This window comes from Vicia villosa, linkage group LG7 (assembly GCF_029867415.1).
Source record: "Vicia villosa cultivar HV-30 ecotype Madison, WI linkage group LG7, Vvil1.0, whole genome shotgun sequence".
NCBI classification, from domain to species: Eukaryota; Viridiplantae; Streptophyta; class Magnoliopsida; order Fabales; family Fabaceae; genus Vicia; species Vicia villosa.
Genome location: NC_081186.1, coordinates 41001861 through 41023725, shown reverse-complemented (window position 1 = coordinate 41023725; position 21865 = coordinate 41001861). Strand labels below are relative to the sequence as shown.

Here is a 21865-nt window from a genome sequence, read left to right as displayed (position 1 = left end):
TGAAGAAGAGGAAGATCATAATCTCAAACTCAAAAATAAATCACAAGTTTAAGATTTTTGTTAAGAAAATATTGATACAAATGTTTTTTTACAATCAAACATCCCTTCCAACAAACACAGGCTCCAACCACATGAAGATAGCTGTGCTTCAATGTTTTTCTATAACAATTCTAATAAATTGATTATCGGGATCGAATAATTAAAGCGTGGGATAGAAATTCAGGATCCATAATTTCATAGATCTATTCAATGAAGTGTTATCAATTGTATCGTAAGGTAATCTCTACTCAACAAAGTGGAGGCTCTATTATTACATACTTTAGTAAATTGCAGATGTTATGGCAGGAGTATGATGCTATTAAAGATTGTACAATGGAATGCCCTAAGGATGTTGAGAAATATAACAAGATGGTTAATTCTCAACGAGTTTATGTGTTTTTGGCTGGCCTGGATTCACATTTGGATGGAGTTCGTGGTCGTATCCTTGCTACCACTCCTCTCCCTAATGTTCAATCAGTTTATGCAACTGTTTGCGCAGAGGCAAATCGCCAAGAGGCTATGCTTGGTGGTGAGTCTACCGAGGGGTTTGTCTTTGCTGTCAAGAAGTATTCTAAAAAAGGATTCCGCAAGTGTACCCATTGTAATGGGGATAACCATGTCGCTGAGACATGTTTCAAACTTCATGGCTATCCAGATTGGCATCCAAAAGGCAAACCCACTTCTAATAATAAGGCAGAAAATGTTAAGAGCCATATCTCTAGTGCTGCTGGATTTGTAACCAAGTCAGGTATATCTAACTCTGCTCTTAATCTTTCTGTTGTTACTAAGGGTAGCGAGTGGATAATTGATTCAGGTGCTACTGATCATATGACTTGTGATCCGCATAAATTTACTAATTTTTCCCCTAAAAGTTCTAAAACTATCATTATTAATGCCAATGGAGTCTCATCTCCTATTGAAGGGGTTGGTACTGTATCCCTTTCACCCTACTTATCAATACCTAATGTTTTATTTGTTCCTACATTGAACTGTAATCTTCTCTCTGTTAGTAAATTAACTCAATCACATTCTTGTGTTGCTTTGTTTTACCCAACCCATTGTCTTTTTCAGAACATACATACCAAGGAGAAGATTGGCAGTGGTAGACAAAGTGAAGGGCTGTATTATCTTGAAAATGTTTCACAACAAACTCATAAGGGAGCATTAACTTATCTTGCGAGTGAGAACATACAAGATAAAAATAAAAAGGAAATATGGCTATGGCATAGACGATTAGGACATCCTTCTTTTGGTTATCTGAAAAAATTATTTCCATCCTTATTTCATAAATGCAATATTTCAGATTTTCTTTATGAAACTTGTGTAATGGCGAAAAGCCATCGTGCTATTTTCCCCTTAAGCAATAAAAAAACCTTTTTTCCTTTCTCGTTAATTCACACAGATGCTTGGGGACCGGCCCCTCAACCTACGCATAATGGAAAAAAATGGTTTGTCAGTTTCGTTGGTGACTGCACTCGGGTAACTTGGGTATATTTGCTTAAACATAAAAGTGATGTGGTTGATGTGTTTCGTTCCTTTCATCAAATGATAGTAACACAATTTAACACAAGTATAAAGGTCATTAGATCAGACAATGGAGGGGAATATTTTAAAACCGAACTAAGAGAGTTTATGAACTCTAAAGGCATTTTGCATCAGACTACATGTCCTTACTCACCACAACAAAATGGAGTGGCTGAGAGGAAAAATAGACATATATTAGAAGTGACTAGATCTCTTTTAATAGATGGTAATGTTCCATCCCATTTATAGGGCGAGGCTGTGAATTCCGCAATTTATTTGATTAATCGAACCCCTTCTAGTGTGGTTAACTTTAGAAGACCTCTTGATGTGTTGTCTGATCATTATGTTCTTCCTTCCATAGTTAATCTTCAACCTCATGTGTTTGGATGTGTTATATATGCTCACTTACACCCACATCAACGTACAAAGATTGAAGAAAGAGCTATTAAATGTGTTTTTGTTGGGTATGGGTCAACTCAAAAAGGTTATCGTGCTTATCATCCAACATCAAAGAAATTTTATATTTCTATGGATGTGACATTTGATGAAGATAATTTTTTTTATGTTGATTCTACACTTCAGGGAGGGAACGTTAGAGAAGTGCAGCATCAGGATGTCAGTATGTTTGATGTCCCAGATTTATTTTGTGTAGATAAATTATCTTGTGAAAATCACTCTGCAGGAAATAAGTCAATTCTTGTCATGGAAACTCCACCTTCAGATAATACAGTGCCTTCTGATCATGACCAGTTTAGTCAATCTTCTCCACAGGTTCAGCATGAATCTTCAGAGGTATCTCTTGATCCTATCTTTGATAATACAATTATACATGAAACTGATCATGTGTCCAATTCTGAAATTGATTCTTCTTTGCCTGAAAATAATCTTGATTTCAATTATGAAATTGATACTTATGTACATGAACCTGACCATGAAAATGTTGTCCAATATAATCTTCCACCCCGTTCTAACCGTGGTCAACCTCTAATTAGATATGAACCAGATCTTCAAACCAAAGTTAAATACCCTATTGGTAAATATGTGTCATCTCATAAGTTATCTGAGTCATATGCATCATTTGTATCTCAATTATCCTCAATTTCTATACCTAGTAATGTACAGGAAGCTTTGGAAGATCCTAGGTGGACCAGAGCAATGGTTGAGGAGATGACAACTTTAGAGAAGAACAACACTTGGAATCTTGTTCCTTTACCAAAAGGGAAGAAAACAGTGGGGTGCAAATGGGTTTTCACAATTAAACACAAAGCTGATGGAACTATCGAGAGGTATAAAGCACGATTAGTGGCTAAATGTTACACTCAGTCTTACGGGGTAGATTATCAAGAGACGTTTGCGCCGGTAGCCAAACTTGACACTGTGAGAATACTCTTGTCACTAGCAGCGAACCAAGATTGGTCTCTTCTACAATTTGATGTGAAGAATGCTTTCCTACATGGAGAAATTTTAGAAGAAATTTATATGGATCCCCCACCAGGCATGACAGATTCAAATGGAATGAAGGTTTGTAAATTAAAGAAGGCTTTATATGGATTAAAACAATCACCAAGAGCGTGGTTTGGAAGGTTCACTAAGTCTATGAAGACTTTTGGCTATAGAGCAAGTAACTCTGATCACACCTTATTTTTGAAGAAAGAAAAAGGTAAAATTACAGCATTGATTATTTATGTAGATGATATGAAAGTTACAGGGAATGACCAGGATGAGATTTCTAGTTTGCAACAATACCTTGCATCTGAATTTGAGATGAAACAGCTTGGTGACCTCAAATATTTTTTGGGCATTGAAGTAGCTAGATCAAAACATGGTATTTTTCTATGCCAAAGGAAATATACTCTTGACTTATTAACTGAAACTGGGTTGCTTGGGTGTAAACCAGCTGATATACCAATTGAACAAAATCATATGCTCTTTCAATGCTCAAATTCAGCTACCATAGACAGAGAGAGGTACCAGAAGTTGGTTGGAAAACTAATTTACTTGTCTCATACACGTTCGGATATTACCTATGCAGTGAATGTCGTTAGTTAATTTATGCATGATCCACGCAAGCCTCATATGGATGCTGTTGAGAGGATTTTGAGGTATTTGAAGTCCACTCCCGGAAAGGGAATTTTGTTCTCAAATCATGGGAACCTAAAGGTAGATGGGTACACTGACGCTGATTGGGCAGGTTCAAAAGATGATAGAAGGTCTACCTCTGGGTATTTTACGTTTGTAGGTGGAAACCTTGTAACTTGGAGGAGTAAAAAGCAGCTAGTAGTAGCAAGATCTAGTGCTGAAGCAGAGTTTAGAGGCATGGCACTTGGGTTATGTGAACTTTTGTGGGTTCAAAATGTTTTGTCAGATTTGGGTTTTGAACCAAAGGAAGCTATGAAGTTGTACTGTGACAATACATCAGCAATAGCTATCGCTCATAATCCTGTCCAACATGATAGAACAAAACATGTCGAGATTGATAGACATTTCATCAAAGAGAGAAACTTGAAGCTGGAATAATTTCATTTCCTTTTGTAAGATCTGAATTGCAGCTAGCAGATGTTCTCACCAAAGGAGTGGCCAGTAGGGTGTTTAATGAGTCTTTATTCAAGTTGGGAATGTGTGATATCCATGCACCAACTTGAGTGGGGGTGTTAAGATAAATCAAATATTCTATTAGCTAATTTAGGTAGTCAAATATTACGTTACCTGTAAATTAGGCTTTGTACAGCTGTGAGATTATATGTACAGCTTTCATTCCTTAAATAGGAGAGAAATTAGAGGAACTCCTATATATATATATATATATATATATATATATATATATATATATATATATATATATATATATATATATATATATATATATATATATATATATATATATATATGTGGCATTATTCAGTGAATAAAATATATCAGAATTATTTCATTGAAACCCTGTTTTTACATGAAGCATATGTTGTGTTCTATCTCTTTATGTATACAGTCAAACATTTGCATTATATTATTATGTCACTAACGTATGCAGTATGAAAAGAAATTCAGTCAAATGAACTGAAAAAAATCTAAAATATTCAAACTTCTAGTATACATAAACAATGTGAAAACAGAAATTTTTATATTTTATTTAAATAATTGTAAAATAAAACAATTCACAACTACCTCATCCCTCAATTATCTATTAGTATGCTCGTCTCCCCCTTTTTTATATTTTTAAATATTTCTAATCGTCTCCCTTTCATTCAATATCCTCCCATTAAATAATAGAAAAGGCTTATTAGTAAAAAAATGAGAAAACAAATTAAAAAGAAAATTAAATTTAAAATTAATTTAAAATATAACACGTGTGCATTCTTGTAATTCTTCTTCAAATTATTTCGTATGAAATAGTGCCCTTAAATAATTAATTTTAAGTCAAAACTAACGTTAACAAATTAATTTTATACAAAGTTAATCTTAGTGTATACTTGGTTTGACTTTTAAAAAGGCCAAAAGCAATTCTAGAGATTGTAGAATTGATTCTGAGTGGTTTTAAGATATTTGGTTAGACAAAATTAGAATTGATTCTGTCTCCAGAATTGATTCTACTTGAAGTTAAAATTTGTAGCTTCTGCCTCTAGAATTGATTCTGGATGATTTTTACACTGTAATTTATGGTTCAACTCACTTTTACATAAATGTATCCAAACATAAATCAATTATACTAAACTCAATTCTGATAAAGTCAATTATACCGAACTCATTTATGCTATAATCAATTATGTCCGACGTCAATCAAAACATATTCTTAATATATTTTAATAACATATAAAATATTTAGAGACCAATATCAAAATGTAAACATAAATTATGTCCATATATTATGTCTATATATTTTAATAATATATAAATTATTTAGAGAGCAATATCAAGTCCACATCATTGTATTTACAATTTATTGTTTACTTTGAATATGAAAATCCGTCACAATCTTTTCCTTTACAAAAATGTTACACTCGATTTTTAAATAATGTGCAACTATTATAGTTTAATAGTAATTTCCAATTTGTTATTGACAAGATCCACAAAATGTTTGCTTCTTGGAAAGCATTCCTGATTGTATCATTATTGTACTATTGGTAGCATCTCTCCATTTCTTAAAAAAATTTGAGAACTTCGTTATTATAATTTTATTTGTATAAAGTGAAATAAATATTAATTATATGTCACATATTTTAAATATACGTGTTTTTTTCACATAAAACAATAATAATGAGGAAAGGAAGTTTACTAAGGACTTGATCACCACCTATTCTTGGCCATTAGTTTACTAATGACTTGGACAATCACCTTAGATAATTTGTCTGGAGTGGTGATATGCATCAAAAGATGTTAGAGCGTGTCTCTTGGAACTCTTTCTGCACTCCAAATCAGGACCGGCTCTGGGCCAGGGCAAGCAGGCCCATAGCTCAGCAGGGCCGGATTTGGGCTTGTGCAGTCTGGCCTACTGGACAGGGCCTCAAAAAATCCAAGGCCTCAAATTTTTATTTTATGCTAGTGAGTAGATCCAGCCCAATCAAACCTAAAATATTGCACAGGGCCTAAAAAGAAATAACAATTCAAGTTCAGCCCATAAAATTCACACTGCATTGATTATATATATAACTAGTGGGAAACTCGTGCGTCCGCACGGGTTCTGGTGTGGGTTTGTGTATCGTTTTGTCAAGAATAAAAAATGAAAATAAAAAGAGAATCCATTAAAAAAATTAGAATAGGTTAATGAATTTGTTATTAAATAAATATAGCAAATGGGAAAAAATAAAAAAAAATGGGTTATTAGTATATATAACAATGGAAAAAACATGGGTTGATATTAAAAATTTGTAGAAATAAAAATAATGGGGTGAGTATTTAAATATTGTGTTATAAATATTTAAAGAGAGAAAATAAATAATTATAATGTTTATGTAGTCAAAATTAGTAGAACCTATATGTCAAAAGTTGGAAAAAAAATTGAAATACAAAAAGGGCAATAAAAAAACCAATAATAGAGTTTATAAAAAATCTAGTTGACATCACAAAGTACTAAAGACAAATTTTCCCAATTAGTAATCTATCTGATATAATAGTTGCAACAATTTTGTTTTTGTTAAAAAGGACAAAAAAAGTACTACCTTTAATGGGCCCAACATAAAGACATTAGGCTAAATATAGTATTAATGGGCCCAAGACATATACATGCAACAGAAGCACATATAAGGGTTGGAAGCATAAGTTGAGTTAGATATTTTCCCGAAAAGTTAGGGTTTCTGGACGGTGAGGAAAAGTTTGTCGTCGGAGCAACGATCGTTATTCGCGGTGCAATGACGGATTCCGGGCCATATGACATCCCCCAACGGTTAGTTGCATGTATTTTTATTGTTCTGATATTGTATTAGTTATGCAGATTTTGCTTAAATGTGAGCAGCTTTCATGGGTTTATGTTCTTATGAGTCCAATGTTCATCTTTGTCGTTTTAATGTTTCCATATCTTGTTGAAATATCAGGACCAAAAAACAACTCCGAATGGAGAACAGCTGGGAAAGGCTCAAGAGGGAGATTGAGATTCGCCGGGTCTTGGAGCTGATAAGTGTTGTGGGTAAATGGAGGAGAGGTTGGGAGAGAGTCAACCGAAGGAAGTGGGTGGGATGCCTCTGGAAACGCGAGAGTCACTTTAGGCGTGTAATGGGAATTCTCGACAAACGACTTACTTCAATAAAATGGAAGGCAGGATGGCAATCCGCCCATTCTGGAAAAGCTGAAGGCATTGCCGTAGATGAGGTTGTTTTTGGTTCTGGGGGTAGGAAAAGGAAGTCCCGAAGAGAGGCCGAATGTAATGTGATTGTATTATCTTCTGACTCCGAAAGGTAAAACCTTTACACGATATACGTTACTTAGAAACTATGATTCGAGGTGATACTTATTATAGTTATGTAATAGTCCACATGAAGTAATGTAACTGTTGGACGTATCTAAGAAAAAAGATGACCTTAAGTAGGTAATAAATAAGGATAAAAGTGTTGTGACAATTGTAAAAATGTTTTGATAGAAGATGTTTTTGATGTTCTCTTGGATGTAGGGAAGAACAGCATGGTCAAGAATTTGATAAGTGTAAGAAGAGGCAAATGAGTAAGGAAGGACAAAGTACAACAGTTGAAGAAAGGTATAAGTTAGAGTAAGTATTTGGTAGTTACAAATCAAAAGTATAATAATAATCTGCCTAATGTGAAATAATTAGGAAGACTGGTACAATTTGTTTGTTCTTGTTGTAGGGAAGGGACTGTCGGCACAGGATGCAAAAAGGTTGATAACAGCAGAAAGAAGCAATGTGGACCAAGTGGCAGTGTGAAAGAAAGGAGCTCTGAGTGGAAAGGAAAAGAAGTAATAGGAGAGGCTGAAGAGGACCACGTTTCTATTTCAACTGATGAGCAAAGGTAGATATATCAATTTCTGTTAAATATTTAGAAGGTAATCCAGAACAAATGTGAGAACTTAAATGTTTTAATTGATTCTATAAATCATAGAAGGCATTACAATGTAGATTGTGAAAACCTGTTATGTTATAGTAATAGGGTATAGTTAATTATAGAATAGTTTTAAATGGCTACAATTACATTCAGGCATGATGATGAGTTCGTTGTTATTGAAAATGAAAAAAGCTGGATTAAGGAGGTCACCAAGCCAGCAACAATGGGGACTCAGGTTATGGTAAGTGATATAGTAAAACTCTATATTTGCATGATATTATTTAGATAGTTCTTGTGAGTTCTTCCTGTAGCAAATTCTAACTGGAGCAATGTATAATAAATTGTAGCAAATTCCTGCTGATGTAATCACTGGGTGTGAAATGGAAGGCAAGACCAGCATCATGTCGTATGACACGGACAAACAGAAGGGCTATAAATGTGTCCTCAAGAAGAGAGATGGGAAGACTGAAATGTTTCTGTGCAGGGGGTGGTATGAGTTTGCCAAAAGCCAAACCTTCAAGAAAGGTGATATTTTGCAATTCACCATTAGGTACCCTCCTGTGGAAGAAATTCTTGTATCTGTTTGCCGTGGGAATCAGTTAAGAATGTGATGCCTCTAAGTTGTGTTTTGTTATTGCAGATTGTGTATTAAGTGGTGTGATTCAGAGTGTTATAAGTAATGTTGTTGTAATATTTTTCTGGACAACCAAACATGGAATGTGTGTACTATGGTATTTGGTGATTTAAGTAACTTTTGTTGTATTCTGTGTAGGTTACATTTTCTTTCCGGGTTTTGGTTGGCTATATATATATATATATATATATATATATATATATATATATATATATATATATATATATATATATATATATATATATATATATATATATATATATATATATATATGACATGTGGTTATTTAAGTAATTATATTTGTTTTAATTAATAATTTGGAAGGAATGTAAAAGTTGTTATTAAAAGGGTGGTGAAATTTTGGTAAAAAAATAACATGACAGAATATTTTATTGGAAAAGTATATTTGAAACAATATCTTAAAAATAAGTTTTAGAGATTAGTTTATATGACGAATTAAATGAGATGTTAAAGGTAATTATATAAGGTTAGTATTAAGAAAAATTAGATAGTGTGGAAAATAAAAGATTATATGAAAAATAAATGGTGTCGTTAATAATTATGGATGTAATTTACATTGAATATAAAACTCATATACAAATAAGAATAATGAAATTATTGGAAAATTGAATTATTTAATAAACTGAAATAATTTAAAATGAAATTATATATGAATTTAAAAAACAGGATATATATTAAAGATTAGAAGATATGTTTGAGTAATTGCAAAGAAGGTATAATTGCATTAAAATTTAGAAGATATCTTTGAGTAAAATTATCATTAAATGTCACACATAGAAATTTAAAATAGTTTTTTAGATATAAAGATATTTGAAAGAAATATATGATTTAGTAATAATAATTAGATAATAGATAACAACAAATCTGAAACAATGCTGAACAGAAAGAGTAGTTTTATTTTAGACATCAATAATACAGGGAAAAAATTAAATAAAGAAAAAGTAACTGTAAGGAAATGAAAAGGTGAAATATAAAGGGAAGTGTTCCATGACATTAGTTACATTTATCTCGAACCATCCATTCAAGTTATTGTTCTTCTTTCCCTAGACCACCCTTCTACAGTGTCCCAAATGGAAGGAGACGCACAAAATCTAAGGCCGGCAACAGCGAAGACTACGAATTCAAGGTATGTTTATGTACTTATGCGTTACCGAACTTGATACTGCGATCCCCACTGCATGCACCGTCGTGTCGCACCGTCAACCTATTGTTGACATGAGGTTTGTTCCCAAAGACAGTGTTTATGTGTGTTAGTGTCGTAACACAGCATTGTTACAGAAAAGACGGTTGATTTCATGTATTAGGTTTTACAGGTTGGTTGCATGTTGTGATTCTCAGTTTGGTTTGTGTAGATTTGTATCGTAGACCGTCCACGCAGGCTATATAAATTGTTTATTAAAGTATAGTGTATGGTAAGATCGTTTTTGACACAGTAATCGTCACAGCGATTGGTAGTTAACGTGTTTTTTTATGCAGAACTGAAGATGGTTGCCGTATAATGCAACCTTCTGGGAAACGTACGTGGAGTGCCACTCTCAAAGCTATGTTGGAGGAATTAGAACGTGCAAAGAAGGAGAGGAAAGATGCAATGGAGGAGATCATCGGATCGCAGGTGAAAACTGAACCTGGAAGTGAGGATGAACCTCCTGTTGAGAGGTGTATAGCTGGACAGTTTGGGCAAGAAGGAATAGGAGGTTTCCATAAAGGAAACGGAATAGGAAATGTAGTCAGATCTGGTGTTAGTTCTGAGAGAAACATGTATCATGCAACCCTTTATCGCAGATATTTATCCAGAAGGTTTCAGTTAAATTGATTAATTACAATGAACATGAAAAGTATTTGTTAAATTCTGGTTGAACATGCATCAATCAGGAAATAATATGATATTGTTTTGTCTGTGTACCTATGCAGGAGTAATAAACGTGGCAAAGCATTGGCAAATATACAGGGAAAGGCTGCATCAGTTGGTAATTGCGAATCATCGGCAAGGTTGGTGAAGAAAGGAAAGGGGAAAGTTATATACTCAGGAAGTGCAGGTGGTGTGATGGAAAGGTAATTGTGTTATAAACATGTGTACATACTGCGAGGTATTATATAACTTTAAAAGTTATGTGTAGTATATGGTGAGGTTTTGTTTTTTAACAGATTTTATCATGTTTACAATTCATGTTCGTTAATTTGATAGCTTTTATGTATTTCCATGAAGGATTGATGTTGAACCGAATCGACTGGCTTCTTGCAAGCATAACAAAGATCATAAGGCTGTAAATGAATCAGTCAAGAAGAACCCATCAATGAGAAAACGCAAGGCGGTAGTCGGTTTGTCGAAAGAAATCTTGCATGGTAAGGGGAAGTGTAACATGGTAAATCGTAAAAGTGTCAGATGTGTTCAAGGTGGACCTGGAAGCAAGGACAAAAAGAAGGGCAAGGTTGCAGAGACATATCCTGGACCTGTTGGTGGAATTTCGGCTCGGAAAGAATACTTTACGGTCGTATCTGATAGTGAAAGATTGCATACTGAAGGGTAAACATTTATTGTTTTGTAGTATTAAAATTGGTTTCCAAAGTAAATGATTCCCCATTAATTTAGTCAAATTACAGAATGTACACTCTCATTTATGAGGAAGAGGAAGAAGAGTACTGGATACGTGAAGTCATGGATCCAAAGAAGATGTGTACCAATGTTTTGGTAAGTGACTCATTTATGTGAAATTGTATATCCAGCGTAGCAAGTATGATATAGATAAATGTGTATAATTTATGTCCGTTGTGCAGCAATTTCCGGCACATGTAATCAAAAGTTGTCTTCGTGGAAGAAAAGGGAGAATAGTTATCTACGATGTAGATAAGGAAGTGCCGTATTACTGCGAGATTAAGAAGAGGGCTTTGAAGAAGGAGATGTACTTGATAGGTGGCTGGTACGATTTTGCAAAGGAAGCAGAACTGAAAGTAGGTGACAAACTGCACTTTGTCATCCGATACCCACCAGTGGATGAAATAATGGTTCATGTTGAGCGTCGCGGTTCGGTGTAACTTTTGGTGATTTTTAATCAGGAGTTTTCAATGCCTTTGTTCAGGCATTTGGTATTATACTCTTAATTAACAGACAATGTTTTGTAGTGTTTGCTGGTTATGACTTAAGAACCTGGCATTTTGTTATTTTGTATTGGTGATTTTATAGTAAGTTTTTATTTTCCAAGTTTTTTTTGTGTCAATTGAACTTAAGTTATGCTTTTCCTGCAATACTTCATATTGCATGGGATTTGGAAAAAGTTTTGATCAGTAGTCTTTAAAATAGTTTTAAGTGTGTGTATATTAAATTAATATATATATAGCAGGTTTTAAACAGCAATTGTAACAACAGGAGAATTAAACATATATTGTTATAGTGTTGAAGGTTGACTAATAGGTTGTGCATGGGAGTTACATTACGCAGACGTGTCGAATGTGAATAAACAAATTTTATTATTCCGAATGCCTATTTAACAAATTTGACATAGGTTAATGATTAAATAATAATAATTTGGGGTAAAAGAGTGCATAAATGCCAAAAAAAAAACGGTGTTTTGTTAAAAAAAGTTAAAAGTTGTTAATGTTGCAACCCATACAAATTATAGTACCTTAATGGTTAGTGTTGTAATAGAGACAATAGAGATAATAAGTTATAGCATAAAAATAAGAGTATGACATTGTTCCAATAAAAATATTGGGCTTAGGAGTCAGATGGGCTTTAGGTCCATGGTATTGATCCATTATCCGCAAAGTATGTATGATGAATAAATATTTAATGCAAATTAGGGCCAAAACATTGTATTCGGCTGCCGTTATTGTAAAACCTGTAACATTTTGACTCTTGCACATTTAGTGTTCATCAAGCAGTAGAAAAATGGCCAGTAATGGTTACGGGAACCCATTTTACGGTCAACGACCAGAAAGGTGAGTAATAAATTGGTTGTTTATAGTTTTCTGCTTAATAAATGTTAGGTCATATTTGTTGGAAAAGTTCAGCAACAAAATTGGTTGCATAAATAACTGGTTCTAAACTATAAAATAATAATGTAGGTCACTTCGATCACTTGAGGCGGAGGCCAGATGGAGAAGAATGAAGATCGATAAAGAGATGGAATTGTTCGTCCAGAACAGGTCGGCTGAAAGCGAAAAGGAAATGGCATCGGAACTGGGTAACAAGGTTGTTGGTTCTTCTGGTACCAAAAGGAGAAATGAAGTGGGTAAATCAGTCGAGAACACGAAGATTGTGAAAAAAGAATGTGAGTGGATTGACTGTGTAGTTGATGCCGAGGATGCAAAGGTGAGTGCGATTGAAAAGGGTGAGTTCCCAAAAGAAGATCGGGTTTCGAAGAAAATGAAAAGTGTGATAGGTGGTGGGACTGAGTTTTCAAAAGAAGATAGGGTTTCGAAGAAAATGAAAAGTGTGATAGGTAGTGGGTCAGCATGTATTTCCATATCCTCAGACAGTGACAGGTTTTGTTTAACATTTTTTTCATTAATCCTATACATGTAAAAAGTTATAGTATGGAAAAAAAAGCTGCTTATGTAACTGTTTTTTATTAACAGTTCGGAAGATGAGTTGAAAGAAAAAGTAGTTGGAAGGACCACAACATACCATGTATGGAAATTGAAAGTAAAGTGTGGGGAAACAGTTAGAAAACATCTGTTGGTGAGTTGGTCATTTTAGAAAAATATCACACATTAGTACTAACAATGAGTTGGGCCATGAAATTATTGAGTTACAATTATGTTGTATTCTGCAGGAAATCCCTCACAAAGTTGGTGGGATGGATTTATTGAAGGACGATCAGGTGCTACAGATTCATGATGTTGATACAGGAAAACACTATGCTTGTGAAGTCCACCTTGCAGAGAAGAAGAATAAGGTTGTGAGGTTCATAGGACGTGGGTGGTATGAGTTTGCCAATGAGAGGGAACTTAAAAAAGGAGACAAGCTGGTTTTTGCTGTTCGCAGTCCTCGTGCAGCAAGAATAGTGGTTACTGTTGTGAATTGTTGAAAGTTGAGTTCGGTTATCATGAGTTAGTCTGTTAAAAGTCATTTTGGTGTGAAAACTAAAGAAGGTTGTGTCTTGCATAGGTTGTTGCTGAACCTTTTTTGTCTAAGTAATAGAAGCATTTATGAAGTTCGGTTTCTGTTAATTATGGTATATGTAGTATTGCTGCCTGTTTTGTAATTTACATTGAATCAAATCCTACTGGAAGTTTTATCTGTTATAACTTTATATACCCTCTTGTAGTTGAAATTTTGGCATGTTTGTACATGTACGAAAAAATTTTATTTTAGTGAGTTATTAGTAAAAATAACAATGTATAGAAATAAATATAATAGAATGATTCTGCTATAAATCTGTAAATTGGGTAATTTAATATTTAGATTATATATTTAGTATTAATTAGTAAAACCCAATAGTAACTAATAGTATGCGATTATAATAATGTTAAGCGCAAACGATAATTTGTTTGTGAAAATAAAAACCAAATATTGTAACATGGAATTAAGACAAATATGATTAATCAATGGATTTTATATACATGACATTTTTTATTTGGACACCTGACATCAAATCTAAACCTAATAGTGTCACCAACTTTAAACATATTGGTTTGACAGAATTCTTCCCAGTCGGGTCCTAACTTTGTCGGGTACGTAGTGTTTATGTATGCCAAATTCAGGATTGTCCTCGTACCATTATCACAACATAAGTTGAGACAGTTGTAGTTGTAATCTTTTAAAAGTGCAGCAAAGTCTTCATCCAATCTCGGTAGATAGTAGGAACCAAAAAAATCAAAGCATTAGTAGTAAAAAAAGTTGTAAGAAACTGTAAAAAACAAATTGTTGTTACCAATTTGGTTTGACATAGTTCAACATTTGTTAGACCGAGGTCGAAAACCATAATGTTGTTTGCTCCCCAAAACTTGCTATGGTAAAAGGGCAATTGCTCGATATCCACTATATTTTTTATGTTGAGAATGCTAAAATTGTCATCCATATAGTAACCCACCTCAAGAACGGCATTGGAGGGGCAATTATAAAAATCTTCAACGTCTTTCCATCCACTAATTATAAGTGGATGAATTTCATCTTTGTTATAAATTAGGACGTGATGCACTCCTTGGTTGTTGAGGATGGTCCATGTTTTAGTTATGTTGTTGCCAAAATGACATATAAATTTGGGATCAATTTCTGCATATTTCTGCCAATTAATATAGAAGTTATTAAAGAATGCAAAAATAGGTGTCTTAGGAAGTTATTAATTAATGCAAAAGCACTAAAATAAACATAACTTGAAACCTGTTCAGATAACTTTGCTATCGTGAAGGAGTATTCCAAATCACTGTGAGAAAGTTTTCCCATCAAAGCCATATGAAATTTCCTCTGGTTGTTGTTGGGGTAGAAAAAGAGACTTTACTGTATTTGATTTATGTTCACAAGTTGAGGGACCATATATATAGGGAAAAGCATAGGATACCAAAGTTGAATAGTACCCCTAAGTATTGTTAAATATTGTGCATAGGATTCCATATAAAATAGTGCATGGGACCCTAATAATGAAAATATAGTGCAACCCATTGCATGTGAAAAGTGGTAGGACCTGATATGCAGGAGATAATGAATATATTCTATTAGCATGTGATATGTGGTGGGCCTCTTTGCCTAGAAGTTGCTGTAAAGAAAAGAAAAAAACTTGCTGGGAGAATATATTCCAACGGGACGTGACCATGTGATGCCAAAGTAGAGTCCCACATGAAAGTAAATTTCGGAACAAACAAATGATGCATTATTGAAATCCTTATGTTAAAGAAGAAAACGAATTCTACACACAAGTGGAAGAAAACAGGACACTAAAGAACTGGTGTTCAGATAATGGAAAAAAAGCAATATGGAATTTGGCTAAGATGAAGGCTAAAGCATTGCTATGGCGTGAAGCATTAAAAATCATATTGCATCCTCAGGTAAAACATTCATATTGTTGCGATTATGATGGGTTGGTTTCTGTGAATATAAAATGGATATTGATTGTAGTTGCATAGTAAAAAATTATACTTTATGTTTCATTTGTTTCATCTTTGTAGGTTTTGGTAGGCTTACAATATTTGGAGTAATTGAGTTTTTTACTGCAAATAAAGAGAAGTGATACAATAATGTTTGCAATGATACTGTGACAGACAAAATTAAATAGTTAAGCATTGGTGTTAAAGTTGGATGGGTTCCTCTGAACTTCAGTTGATCTGCACAGGAAGGTATGTTTTATTAGAATGCAAAATAAGGACATTTAGAGGGTATAAAAACGACAGTTTGTACAGGTTAGAAAATTTTATCAACAAATAGTGAGAACTATTTGCTGGAAAAAAGACATATACGTACCGTCTATATGTTGTTAAAAACCTCCTTATATACAACATTACATGTTGAAAGCTTTGGGATGTTTTTATCATCATGTATCAATATCTTGATACCTCTTTTAGTTGTAACTCGTGAAACGACAACATAAATCTGTCCATGTGTGAAAACATCCCGAGGTATATAGAGTCCAACCCAATCCAACGATTGGCCTTGAGATTTGTTAATGGTCATGGCGTAGGCTACAATAACAGGAAATTTTCGTCTCGATAACTTGAATGGCCAAGGAGATTGAGACGGGGACATATCCATTCGCGGGATGTATATAACTTTCCCGTTATTGTTATCACCCATCAATTTGGCCTCAAGCACATGAGCAGCCATATTAGTTATTATAAGCCTTGTCCCATTACACAGACCTTGGGATTGATCAATGTTTCGCATAAGCATGATTGGTGTTCCAACCTTTAACTTTAAGTGATGGTTGGGTAGGCCAGAAGTTCTTAAGGAGCTGAGGAATTCTGGGCTAAGGACCTGAAGAATATTGCTGTCATGGATTTCTGATCGATCAACCGAGTTAGAGCTGTAGTAATCTCTTAATTCCCCTATAAAACTATCCATTAGGAAAGACATAACAATATAAAGTGGAAGCAAGATCGTGTATATAAGTAAAGCAGAGCTATACCTGGCATAATGGCAAGGATATGGTCATTGATATTGTCAACAATGTCCAAAGTGGAAGCAAGAATGGCCCTATTTTTTAGATAATCAGTCGATTGGTAACAATTTAAGAAATCAGGATACGTACTCTCCACTATAGCTTGAATAGGGTCATCGAAGTCTGGAATTAAAAGTTCGGGTGGTATGTCAATGTTAGCATAACCACCGTTAGGTTTCAGAAATTCGTCCCTCTCCTATCTTTAAAAGCCAATCAGAGAAATCCGCAATTTCCTTTTTATCTTGCTCAGATGGTCCGGAGGATAGACGCATGTTTTTGGTCAAATTCAAGACTTTAACATAATGCCAAATGTAAGAAGCATTAATTGTTGAATGGACAATGTCAGAACGACTTCCTCCAGGTACAACGGGTAATATCTGACGAAAATCCCCACCAAAAATCACAACCTTGCCTCCGAAAATAGTTTCGGAGTTACCGTAATTACTCATGACATCCTTCAAAGTCCTGTCCAGCGTTTCAAAACAATATTTGTGTGCCATCGGGGCCTCGTCCCATATAATCAGCTTTGCCTCCCTTAGAAGACCTGCGCTAGGGTCATTGAAATTAATTTTGCAAGTTGAGTTCTCAAGACATGGAACTGGCAACTTGAACTTTGAATGAGCTGTACGACCCCCTGGCAACAAAAGAGATGCTATCCCACTTGTTGCAACAGTTAGACAAATCTCATGCTTAGATCTCAATGCACTTGCAAGTGTTCTCCACATATATGTCTTACCGGTTCCGCCGTAACCGTGCAGGAAGAAGACACCACCTTGTTGTTTGTTGACGGCATCCATGATTTGGTCAAAAATCTTCCTCTGTTCGTCTTGTAAAGACCATTATAAGAAACAGTATATAATTAGATACTTGTTGACATATTTTGACCTAAGCATGTAATTTAGTAATAAGAAATATGTTAATCTTTGATTTTATTACCAGTCAGACACTTGAATAGGTTATCAAATTCCGCCTTCATGTCCTGGATATTGTACTGTCTTTCATCGTAAATAAGCCGGTTTCCCAGTTGTTGAATAACATAGTCATTCGGATAAGGAATGGGCTTGAAATCATGCAGGGTGCGATGGTTCAGTTGCAGCATTTTTTCAATCTCTATCAATGTCAGCTGCTGGATTGCATCATCCGGTAATGTTAAATCTGTGGTTTGTACTAAGAAGGCATCGTTACGTTGTAATAAGATCACAACAATATGATACATTACGTGGTAGTTAAGAAAATAAATAGCATGCGATGTCAAAGTAGTGTACCTGGATTGTTGGCAATTTGTCTTTGTTCGTACAAGAGACCATCGGCCAATAGAATCCATGATTCCTTCCATACATGGGCAGGACGGTTTACAACACCTGATAAGAGCATAACAACAAACAGCTTTCTAAGATAATGACCTGTCCCCCAAGCGCTTGCCTCCTTTAACGCACATATGTATTCTCGATCATCATCTAAGAATCCCATAGCAAAGCATGCCTCTCTAAAGGTGTCATATTGTGTTTCACTGACCCTCCTGATATCTTCATAGCAAGTTGGGCCCTTAGCCACCGTCAACATCACCCTCAAATAGAAAAGTTCACCGGTTGTCGGTGGAACCCACACCAAACGTCCGATAGTGAACCCTCTTTTATGTGGCTTCCACATTCTGTTTCTCTTAACATAAACAAACTTTGTAACAAATTCACCATATGTCAATGACTGGGCTTCCGCATATGTTGCATTTGCTACAAGCCAAGACGTGAACATGGATTCTGTTACGCTTGCACTTTCTAATACATGCTCCATTTGTTCACAATCTTTATAATAGACAGCCTTTTCACCGATGAGATGGAAAAACATTCGCTCAACAGCAGGTTTCCTTCCATGAACCTTGTATGAAAAAATTCGCCAACACGCCTCACTCGGAGAAACATACCTACAATCGAGATATTGTTTGATCTCATCTACACATTCATGTTGTAGTCCGTTGTTTGACTTAGAAGCAACCACACTTGCACCAATTCTGTCATATCCCTTGTGAATGTATTTGAATAGATACTTGATAGAAGTGCATTGGTTACACCATTCCATATTAATATGTGCTTGATATTTCAACAATAACCGAGTGTTATAGGGGACAACATTTCTATTATCCAACTTGATATTATTTTTTGTAATTACATGGGTGTGTGATCTTCTTCTATATAATGGATAACCTTCAGCATTAACAACTGTATCTTCGATGAAATTTTTTGGATAATATTTAGAACATTGCCTATTTCTCATACAGCGTGAATCAGGCCGCGAAAGACCGCACGGTCCATGTATCATATGGGATTTCACCAGAGCGTATAAAGCAGGATGAATTTCAGGATCAGGAATCTCTGCACAAATTATGTTATCAATGTCGGACGGAGTTGGATACTTGCTTTGGGGGTGCAAGAAGATCAAAATGTGTGCATGGGGTAAGCCTCGCTTTTGAAACTCAATTGTATACATAACTGCATATATTAGTCATAAAGAACTGGTAAATGTGAATAATAAAGAAGAGTTAAGAGTTAGAAACTTAATGGTGTGGAAAACTTACATGCCATAACTTTTCCAAGAATATGTTTTTTTGTTAGGTCAAACATAAGCTCTTTGAACTTGATGTTGAAAACTTTAGCAACAATGTCAGGCCTATCATGGGGTTTTAAGTTTTTCGGGGACAACAACCGTGTAATCTCAGGCCAGTTTGGGTTGCATGTGAACGTGATAAACAAATCTGGGAATCCCAATCTGCTTGAAATGGCCATACCGTCGAAGTAAAGTTGATCCATGTATCGTTTGCTTCCCACAAAAGAAGAAGGTAGAACAACACGCTTACCTTGTTTGTTACCTGGATTCTGTTCTCCCTGCTCACACCTTTGTTGCAAATTATTGTATTTTCCGACCCTTAATTTTGATTGATTTTTTCGCAGCCAATTGAGACGTTCTGATTCCATCATAGCGTAACCATCAACCAAAAATTGTTGGAAAAGTTTCCTTGAGTACAATAATGTTTTAGGTTCATCTGTGCGTTCTTGGAGACGAAAACACAGCCAATCCTTGATAGATTGCCTATTCTTCTTTGTAACAGTTGTTTCATCTCGATACTTGTGAAGGATATTATTCCGGTAACCGTCTTCACCGTAGCAAAAAATCAATGGGTATTGATATGAAAGATAACTTGGATTGAACTCATCAATTCTTTGTAATTTACCACTCCAGTATTGGACCACAAGGTCTCTCATTTCACCTGTGTCAACATCTCCAACAATAAGGGCAGCAACCTCCGCAACAGTTGGCATATTATACACACGACCATCGTCATGCCTATCACTGATAAGTTTCAGCCTTAATTCGACGTATGGATTGGCCTTAAACATATCACGTGCCATTCTAAACGCTTTGACCAGAACATTAACTTCATCCAACATACTCTTTAACTTAGCTACAATAGATGTTTCAATAGATGTATTGTCCCTGAAAAACATAATAGCAAACATGGTATTATTTGTTTAAGCAATAGGATAAACACTCAGGTAAATGTTGGAATAGAATCCTCATTACTTGAAACAACGCATTCTATTTGTAATCTCGTGGTCAGTGTCGTAAATGTACAATTGGGCATATTGTGGCAGTGCACCCTGCGGTGGTACAAGACTGCCTATCCGGTGACATGTTTGACCGTGTAGGTGCATCGTTGGAGGACCTCCTCCCTTGGGAATGTTGGTGTCAAATTTCATCCCTGGAGATGTAAAAGAAAACATTGCATTGTATGTTCTTATATTGGCCTGAAAGTTCTTGCTCTCAGGATCAGTTTTGTGATGAAGTAACTTTTGTAACAGTAACGGTGGTTGTTTCATGTATGGTAAAACAATTTTACCGCTCCTGCAACACAATTCGAATTTTGGAACAGTGGTATGTTTTCTCATATTCTTGCGCTCTGCATACCACATGCAAGCTTGGCAAATTAAACATTCCCACACCGGGTCACCAATGTCAGAATAAGCTGCAGAAACAAAAAAATTGTAACAACGGGGTAGCAATTTAACCGTATATTAAGTCAAGAGAAGTTAAATAGCAACTTACACTGGTTGTGTTGATCACGAACATCATGAGGTTCCATGGAGTCATCTGAATCAGAGTTGTGTCCAAATGAGTCGCAATCTTCAGAATCTCCATTGGTATCATCGGAGGAATAACTTGTTCTACTTACATTAGGATTAGGATATGATACATTATGTGGATTTGTTATATCAGGAGAAGTGTGGGGATTGTTAAGAGCAGCAGGGGTTGTAATGAGTAGTTGTTTTTGGGTGAATTTTTGCCGCTTGCTGATGTTTGATGATTCACCTACATGGAACGATGGAGAAGTGTCGGCATTGTTGAAGCGGTTGAACAGATTCACCCCATTGGCAGCAATAATTCTTGATCTTTTTTTGTTTTGCAAAATGTCAAAATGCTGTTGAGATGGTAGAGTGTGGGAATCGTTAGAGGTAGTGGGCTGGAGAGGATATCTTGTTGCAGTGTCCCTGGAAGAGGCGGCCAAAGTCCCAGCAGTAGGTGTTGATGTTGGTTCGTTTTCTTTGTTCTGGCCATGGTTAGAGAGTTTCTTTTTAGACAACAAAATCCTCCTCCTTTTTCTTGCAAGAGTTGTAGTGGAATCATGTCCATTAAAGGGGTTACCATCCATTGAAAGTCGATTAGTTGAAATGAAGAAGTTGATTGTATGAAATGTAGTTTAAACCAACAAATGGATGGACCTTGATTATATTTGAGAACAGAAAAAGTCAGACATGTAAATGCTTTGAACAAAGGAGGGAACTATTTGTTCTTTATTCAAAATAAAAAGAGAGGGAAAGAGGATTACATTTTGGAAAAAGCTGGGAAATTTTCAAATTTGAAATAAGGGCAGTTTCAAATAATAATATGATTTGTCTTCAGAATATCCTATACATAAGAAAACAAAGTAAGGGAAAATTTTTTTTAAATAAAGTAGCACCAGATTGTAGCCTGTAGCTGGCTGTACTTTTTTCACAATTTAGGGAATCATTGTGCAGGTA

At 35.1% G+C, this 21865-nt stretch overlaps 1 protein-coding gene across 1 annotated transcript; it reads right to left on the bottom strand.

Annotated features, from left to right (window-relative positions):
• Window positions 1–16963: 16963 nt before the first annotated feature.
• Window positions 16964–21495, bottom strand: LOC131618920 (uncharacterized). Its single transcript, XM_058890070.1, has 6 exons — window positions 20892–21495; window positions 20370–20811; window positions 19366–20282; window positions 18059–19279; window positions 17730–17960; window positions 16964–17619 (listed from the first exon to the last, which is right to left on the bottom strand). The coding sequence occupies exons 1-6, from the start codon at window positions 21493–21495 to the stop codon at window positions 16964–16966; spliced, it is 4071 nt and encodes a 1356-aa protein (XP_058746053.1).
• Window positions 21496–21865: the final 370 nt, after the last annotated feature.